This window comes from Labrus bergylta, chromosome 19 (assembly GCF_963930695.1).
Source record: "Labrus bergylta chromosome 19, fLabBer1.1, whole genome shotgun sequence".
Taxonomy (NCBI): domain Eukaryota; kingdom Metazoa; phylum Chordata; class Actinopteri; order Labriformes; family Labridae; genus Labrus; species Labrus bergylta.
In genome coordinates, this window is record NC_089213.1 from 18,005,497 (window position 1) to 18,014,460 (window position 8,964).

Genomic DNA, 8,964 nt, shown 5'->3' on the forward strand with positions numbered 1-8,964 from the left:
AGTTGTAATTTGTGTTCCATTTTCATGTCTGTATCATGTTACATTTTTTTTTTAACATAGACTGTAAATATTACAATTTAGCCTGTAGTTTAAGAATTTACATTTTATTGAATATGAAGTAGACTATTGATACAGTATAACCCATACAGCTAATGCTGTATAAATAGATTGAGTCTATTTTTTAACTAAACAAGTAACTAAATATTCTCAATTTATGGTTGAGTCTAAATGTTTCTGGAACAGAAAAATGCCTCTCCCAATTTCCCAGAGCTCCTGGTGACCTGCCAAAAATGAATGTTCAGCAAAAACTTACAGGTGACCTGTCTAGGCTGTGCCCCACCTCTCGCCCCATGACAAGCTGTAATCGGCTCCAACTCCTACTCTACCCTTGACAGGAAAAGGGATTAGATAATGGATTGATGGATGGATGTTTGAAAAAAGGACACGTTGTATCCATTGCTCCTCAATGGAACTGATGTCAAAAGCAGATTTGTCCGTCTCATATAGTTTATGGATAGTGTTTTCATTTTGTGTTCTTTTATGATTATGATGATTCAAATGCATAGTTATGATGAAGTAATGAAATACAAATCCAATAACAAATAAGAATAAACCCTGAAATCCCTCTGAATGTGCCAGAACGCAATAACTGTTATCTATCAACAGATATGAATGACACGTGTTGTTATCAATAATCAACACGTCCTAGGTCACATGATCTCTCTGGATGCTGAGGTGACCTTTGCTTTGTTAGAATGGCCTTCCTTATTTAGTGTTGCAGAAAGTTTTGTCTCAGGGAGGGTTTTATTGAATTTATCAAGCTGATAACCCGATCTAAACAAGACTTATGTGGAAAGACTCAGTTAATTATCAGTAACTAACTACATTAAGAAATACCAGCCTGAAGCAAGTTAGTTTCTTGATAGAATCTGAAATTAAATTGAATGAGTCCATCTTCAAGTTTATTGGCCAGAATATAGAGAACTTGTCTGATCTCCACTTTCTTCATCTACAAGGATACAACTATTAACCTGGATTTAGCTGACATAAGCAAAAATAAACCATTCAAGAAATTGAAGAAAACATTTATTTGAGTGGACAAACACTGCATGGAGAATATGATTTTTTGTTTGTCAATGATTATGTTGCAATTTAAAACTGTTCCTGAAAGCTTAAAGCACGTCTTAAAGCTGCTTGTAAAGCTTTTATTATGCATGTCAACTGGTTTACATTTGTACTCCATTTCATGGAAATGTTTAATTTTAGACTTTAGAATAACACTCAACAGCTGTAATCAACATAGTAGTGAATGACATGTGAAGTGAGGAACCCTCATAATGTTTGAAATAAAGATGTTTGAAAGGGTCTCCTTTTATGTTTCATATATTTCTTTTAAGAGATCAATTCAAGATATTCCAAAAATAAAACATGTTATTGAGATCCAAAAAGACATATTTTTGTGAATGAAACACTTTGTTCGTATCAGATCTAATTTATGTTACCTTAAATTCATAAATCATAGGTCTTTAGTCAGTTATCTGGGTAAATCTTTAAGTGAAAGTGTTTGCCAGATAGTTATGACCAATGAAATCTCACCAACATTGTAAACACCCTCTCTGATGCATATAAAAGAAAGTGATCTTTCGATCATTTCTGAAAGGTTCTTGCTATCATCCTACAGTGCAGATCAACTTCTCCAAAGACAGACAGAGACTGTGACACCACTATGCAGCTGTTCCTCTTCCTGTTTGCTCTGGCTCTGGGTGCTGTGTCTCCTTCAGATCAAGATCAGACAAGGCTACAGCGTGCAGGCTGTCCTATGTTCTGGTACAATTTCAACGGTCGCTGCTACAAGTACATCAGCACACCTACGACGTGGGCTGATGCAGAGCTCTACTGTTTGTCACTGAGAGCAAACCTGGTGTCTATACACAGTCTAGAAGAGAAAAACTTTGTCAAACTCCTGATTAAAAACTACGACCATTCAGAGAGGTGGACCTGGATTGGACTCAGTGACATTCACAAAGAAGGCAATTGGATGTGGTCTGACGGCTGCCAGGCCAAATATTTCTTTTGGGCGTCAGGCCAGCCTGACAACGCGAACGGTGAACATTGTGTCCACTACAATTTGGGCATAGATCTAAAATGGAATGATTTACCTTGTTCTCATTTGGCTCCCTCTGTTTGTGCATCTCGCATAAACTGTCCATAGCAACTGAGATGTAAAAATGGTCTGATTCAACCTGGTTATTGCTCACCTGTTACTCTGTTTTTTAATATGTAAGATCAAACACACGTATACACTTTCATTTGTGTACACAATACTTGTTTTATTTTTTGCATTTTGTACAATAAATGTACAAACACCCTTTAAATCATATTTGCTCTAAATATGAAGACTATGTATATTAATTTAATAATGTGTGTCTGTTTGTGTTGAATTTTGAATCACAAATAAACGGTTTCTTGCTTATGGACTGTCATGCCATTTGCAAGGATTATAAAATACCTACAGACTAAAGTTGTTGTATAGTAATGTGTCCTGCTGTCATCAGCAACTATCACAGCTGCGTTAGTCAAGTGTTTTCAAAGTGCATATCTCCAAAGACATCACACCAAAGATTATTCCTGTATCTGTAATATTTGTGCACCATACAGTCTCTCCTATAAAGCAACTAATTGCTTTGTGTAAATTCATTTTTGATTTAGTGTCCCTGCCATGTGTTGTCTTTGTGTGTATTTGTGTCTCTGTGGAGGGATGTAATGGTCTGAGCATTTGGAACAGGCTGCATCAATAGCCTATGTTTTCCTGTTGCTGCTTATAGTCATTTAGCTGTCCTCCTAACACGTCTTTTACCCAGCAGGAGGATGAAGAGGGAAGTGACACAAATAGAACCCACAGACTCAGTGTGAAGCAGGTGCCGTGTAATTGTCATTTGGAAAGGGTGCTGTTGGGAGATTGTGCTGAGATGGATACAATAGACATTAAAGCTATGGTTAGCACTGATTTAAGATGCAGTTTTTGTTATTTTCATTATTTTTATATACATTCCATCATTTGAGAGTTTGATGGTATAAAATCAAGGAGCAGGCTTTTAATAATGCTGACAGAACCCAAGCATCACCAGTCATTTGTATGTTTTCATATTTGTGTCACTCTTACTTAACCAACATAAAATAATTTGCATAGAAACAGCTCTTGAACTCACTTAAAATGGGGTATGGTTGTCTAATTAAAAAATTAAAATTAAAATTAAAAAACAGTCAAGAATGTAGCAAGAACGGGGATGACACTTGTTGCGACAACTTCTCCTGGGGGGATTTAGCACAAAGGAGATTCTACAGCTACTTTTTGAAACACTAAAGTCACACAGGTTCAAAAACACAGGGCAAGAAACGTTTCAAATGTAAAAGTAAGTCACATTTTATAAACACAATGAATAGTAACTCCAAAATATTCAAATGTATTTATGAGGTTAGTAGTAATGGACAATCAGTTGTCATCAGACTACACCTCGGTTGTATTTGTATGAGCACTGATTAACTCTGAACTCTTCATCAGCCAAGGACAACCGCACAATGTCTAAGCAGAAGTCTGACAAAAACAATTAAATCACTCAGGAAGGTCACAGAAAATCCCAATTTTATTCATTTAAGTCAAACTTGGGGGTACCAAAACAAAAACATTATAGTCTAAGTCAAATCAGATTTTTTTTCTGCTGTCTATGCAATACCATGGTACCTGTTACAATGTGCCTTGCAGCATGTTGGTGTCATAGTCTCTGTCTTTGAAGAACTTGATCTGCACTGTGGGATGATATTGAAAAGCTTACAGAAACAGTTGAAAATCATTTTCTTTATATCACTGAGAGCAGTGGTTCTAAACTAGTCTAGTCTCAGGACCCACCATCAACTCCTTCATGAAAAATTGCAACCCAAATTTCTGACATCAATCAACCAATCAGATTTATTTAATGAAAACAAATGTGCAGTTTGGATCTCTGAAGTTACCAAACATGTGACAGAACAAAGAAATGGAACAAATGTCTTGGCTGTGCCCCACCTCTCGCCCCATGACAAGCTGCGATCGGCTCCAACTCCCACCCTTGACAGGAAAAGGGATTAGATAATGGATTGATGGATGGATGTTTGAAAAAAGGACACGTTGTATCTGTTGCTCCTCTGTAGAACTGATGTCAAAAGCAGATTGGAGTGATTCTCTCTGCTCCTCTCTTAGCATCATGTGTACACTGTTCGCAACATTGTTGTCGCTTTAATGCACACATTGTAAGAGAGCTCTAGTGTGTGTGAATGTTTAACTGTGTGCTCTCATGTCACTCATGTTGAGACTCACCTGAGGCTGTAGAGGACTTTCCCATCAGGGTTAACCCGCAGCATGACGTTGTCCGTAGTGGTGTCATGAGTGAAGGACTTCTTGGAGTGGACAAAAAACATGTCGGGGACCCAGATTTTCTTCACCAGGCGGTCGTCGAAGGTCATGCTCTGGTTCTTGTTGCTCCTGAAGGACAGGCGTTCATCTTTCCAGTAACGCCTCAGGTACAGGGTCATCGTGAAGTCCTTCAACAAGGAAGTACACGTCTGTTACAACCAACCACGGACAACATGTCTAATACACAAAACACTTGAGTCAGGGCTTACCATATCGACTTCTGAAATAGCATCCAAACTTTCAACCTGAACATCCACTCCGACTGGGACAGCAGGTCCTGGGAAAAAATATGCATGAACCTTTTAATTTACACGTGTTGACAACAGTGTAAACTCACTGAAGAGCAAAGGATTGTCAGAGTGCAGACGTAGTAACTGACTGGATTATCTGCGTTTGTTTAGAGGTTGTGACTGCGTTTAATGCATATCATTTTTTTTATTCAATCTATTAAATCTGCTTTTCTTCATCCAAATGCCTGTTAAAACAGAGATGTGTTTTCTCTAAAGAGAAACGTGAAGAGAGACAGTACTATAACCCAAACTGACAATAAGGGCTGTTTGTTAGTTTTCTCCAGTTTCTTTAAACACAGCATCATCGTCTTGTTTTATACGATCCAACAGTAACCATATTTGGAAGAGAGGTATCTTCCTTTCTGGTCTCTTTGACTCTAAATGGGACCATCCTTGACTAAAGGAACATCATGCTGTGTTGAAGAAGACTTGAAAATGTCTTGTTCAGAAAATGTTTACTGATGGAATAAATCTACTGAGAAGTAGGAACATTTTCTTAAATCAGACATCTTTTTACAATCTGTTAGGTTTCCCCTGCTGGCTAATAGAAGGAATGCAGGCTCAGGACTTTTCTGCAACAGTTTTACTCTCTCAAAGAGTGCTTTCACATCTGGCACAAAACTCCTGAAGTTTTTTGGGTGTGCTGCACGTGAGTGAGCGTTAACGGCTCAATTTTTCATTCTGACTATCCGGACTTTCTTCTGCCAGCCACCTACTGATGTGAGAAATACAGCAGGATATAATCAGGAGAATTCCCCTCGAGCGAGTGTGAAGGGGGGGGGGGGGTGACTTTTATTCCCTGCGGGTGCACGACCATAGACTGTCTGCCCGCGACTTATTGAACTACCCATGGTATTGATATGAAGGAAAATATTCTCATTGTAGTGTCATACAGAGACCTCTGTTGCTTCGTTCCCCACCTCCACCTCGTTCTCTTTTACATCATGTCTTGCCTGAGGAGAACCCCCCCCCCAACCCACCCCCCCACCCCTACCACCACCATCCCCCTCTTTGAGGTGCATGTGTGAACAACCAGGTCAGGAGGATTTCTCGGGCAGTCCTCCTGAATTTCTCTAGACATTTTCAGGACTGCATTGTGGAAACAGATTTAGTAACAGTTTCCAGCTCTTTACAGACACAGAACTGTGTTTTCTTTATTCTCAATGTAGCATCCCATTAATCCAGCCATTAGCATCCCATTAATCCAGCCACTAGCATCCCATTAATCCAGCCATCCATATATACCTAATAATTCACTTTTTTTAGTCTACATCTGTAAATTTTGTAATTACTGTACATAGCACAGACTCTTGCGCTTTCTGCTTATTTGCACTTCTGGTGAGATGCCAAACCTCATTTCGTTACTCTATACTTGTATATGTGTAATGACAATAAAGTTGAATCTCATCTCTCATCTCATCTCATCAATACTGAACTACATGACATATCGTTTTAAAAATCTGGACTGATGTTTTCCTTGTTGTGGTTTGCATTTCAATAACTGTTTATCATATATCTCTTTCTTGAAATTATGTCCAAAGTTTTGCTGGATGTGGTGATGGTGGTTCCCTCACTTTATTTACCCGAACAACAATCTCTTCCAAACCCTGACAAAAAATAAAAAATAAAGTCAACTAGCTCCAGAAAAAATGATTTCACTTTATTTCTGGTTGATATTTGATGTGTTTCAACACGTCTTTTCCCCTTTAACTCTCTGCTGGGCAGCTATCGTTCACAGGGCTCATGCAGATATAAAGACTGACAGCTGTTAGCAGAGTAAAGACTTTAAAAACTCCACGGGAGATTTTCAAACATAAAGAAAATGTATGCGAGTGAGAATTTAAAAATCTCACAGATTCAGGCTCTGAGCGCTGTTTACATGGCAGATTTAGATGGAAGTTATTGAAACCCAAAGCTACAGACTGCTGCAGCTTGGTCATAATTAATCACAGCAGCGTGGATCAGACTTAATCCCACCCTGTTATGTCATCTCTACGAGCCAGAGCTGGACTCGCCCTCCGCCCACGTCCAGAGGAGTGTATAGATCGGATGGAGAGGGTGGACAGGGTGAAGTCTAAACCGACAGATGTGGCTAATGACTCGTCTGGAAGTTGACTTTAAGCTGAAATATCTTGCAGCAGAGGTCTAATGGCCCTGCAACACTCTGTTCAGATTAATAAAGCTCCTCACCTCCGAACCCCGGCCTCATGGTGAAGTCGTGGTCGTCTATCCTCAGCAGCTGCTCCGACTTTGTTCCCCAGGCTTTAGTGATGTCTTGACTCCTTTTCAGCATTGAGCTGAAGAAAACACCATCCATCGAATGATCAATTCTACTATGTAATGTTGACACATTCCCTTTATGACATTGAATTCCCAATGTGCAGCAAGTTTTTTTTTGTAAAACACAAGCCAATACCTAAAAATAACAGGTTGCAATTTTCTAAATCTAATAGTACAGTGGTTCTCAAACTATGGTACCACCGGTGGTACGCGGTCTCCCTGTGGTGTACACAAAGGAATCTCCACAAAAAAACAACAAAAAAAACCCGTTCAGCATAAAACTACAATTTTTTTCTCTTATCTTATCTGTCTTGTATCTATTGTGTAGTATTTATATCAAATGTGTTTTCCCCTCTAAATTAATCTAGTTTTTGCTACAAACAACTTTAATCTTCTCAATTTATGCTCGCACACGCACAGACATAAACACCAGGAGTACGCCTCGCACTTTGAAAAGTTCCACTCTATATTCCCTTATTTATAGTAGTTCAGTACTGAATCAACAGCAAGCAGCTGTAGACATTTGAACCCTCCAAAATTGGATATAGTGCACTTCCAATTACCTAGGAACTCAGATCTCGGAGCTGGGAATGACATCACACAGGAGTTAACTGCGTTCCAGTAGTTGGACAAGCAACTTCCAGGAGTACTTTTGTTATACCAGAAGATAACAACACAGTACGTGAAAGTGTGGGCACAAAAATAAAATGGGGTCAGCCCTATGTTCTAAGATTTCTAAGACTTTTTTTTTCACTGAAAATTAGGCCCTATGTTCCCATATTTCTAAGATTTTTCTCAAAATTAAACCCAATGTTCCCCCATTTCTAGGACATTTTCAAAATTAGGTCTTGTGTTCCTACATTTCCTTTCAATTTAAGCCCTATCCTCCCACAAGATTTTTTGGAAGCACTTTATAGTAAATGCGAACTGCACTGCAAACTATGGTTTGCGTCCAGTTGCTGCGCTTCATTCGACTGGTCTGACTGGAAGCGAGTCAATGCGAGGCCTCTGTGCTACTTAGTTTAGCAAGATTAGTGTAAGATTTGAAGTGCGGTATTTGAGTGCTAATACCGCTCATGTCTGTAGAATAAGCAGAAGAAGTTGATGCTACTGCTGCTGAACAGTTTGTGTTTGATGTGTCATTTTTTCTATTTGAGTGATGTGTCTTATAAATGATTTCCTGAGTTTTGTTTGGAATTGTTAAAAGTTGTGTGCATGTTTTTTTTTTCTCTTTCACAGTAGTGGTCATTACTAGTGAAGGGTGTTGCCAAATCTGCTGTATTTATCTCTTTACTATGAAACCTTGAAGAACCATTAAGCCAACCTGTATATAAATATTATTGTTTTGCATGTAATTAAGTTGCTCTTTTTCTGCATGTTTTCCTCTGTGTGCTTGCTTGTCTTTGTATTTTGCTTTTTAAAGGGCAAAGGGGGGTTGTCATGTGACCTAAAGCTCAGCTCTGAAGTGGGAATCACCATTAAATGTGACTGTACTGTTTTCAGTTAGAGCCTAGTGTAAAGGCCAGGATGAACAGCTCAGTCTGCCTCGTTTACTGGCTTCATATGAAAGAAACCGTCTTCTTTGTCCCCTAAATGTACTGCAACAGTCTGGACTGAGTCTTGCAACTTTTCACCCAAACCATGTATGTGATGTCTGTTTTTATAATAAATATTTTAATCATCACTCTTTTGTGTTGTCACTCATTCTTGAAAGACATCAAAAATAGTGGGGTTAATACAGACAATTATTTTCCGAGTAATTCCATGCCATAGCTGGAAATAAAAGGCGAATACTCCAGAAACTAGGGAATTTCTATTCTCCTGTTACATGCTTTTTATATATTGGTACAATAAAGCATCAAACACAGTTTTAAAGTCTCTTGTTGCTCTCCAAATTAAATACATAGTCCTGTTTTCAAAACCCCATATTTTTTTCTTTAAAAA

General features: G+C 38.6%; 1 protein-coding gene across 1 annotated transcript; it reads left to right on the plus strand.

The window, feature by feature from the left end:
• Nucleotides 1-1,640: 1,640 nt before the first annotated feature.
• Nucleotides 1,641-2,508, plus strand: LOC109982403 (lactose-binding lectin l-2). Its single transcript, XM_020631590.3, has one exon. The coding sequence runs from the start codon at nucleotides 1,727-1,729 to the stop codon at nucleotides 2,210-2,212; it is 486 nt and encodes a 161-aa protein (XP_020487246.1). The 5' UTR covers nucleotides 1,641-1,726; the 3' UTR covers nucleotides 2,213-2,508.
• Nucleotides 2,509-8,964: the final 6,456 nt, after the last annotated feature.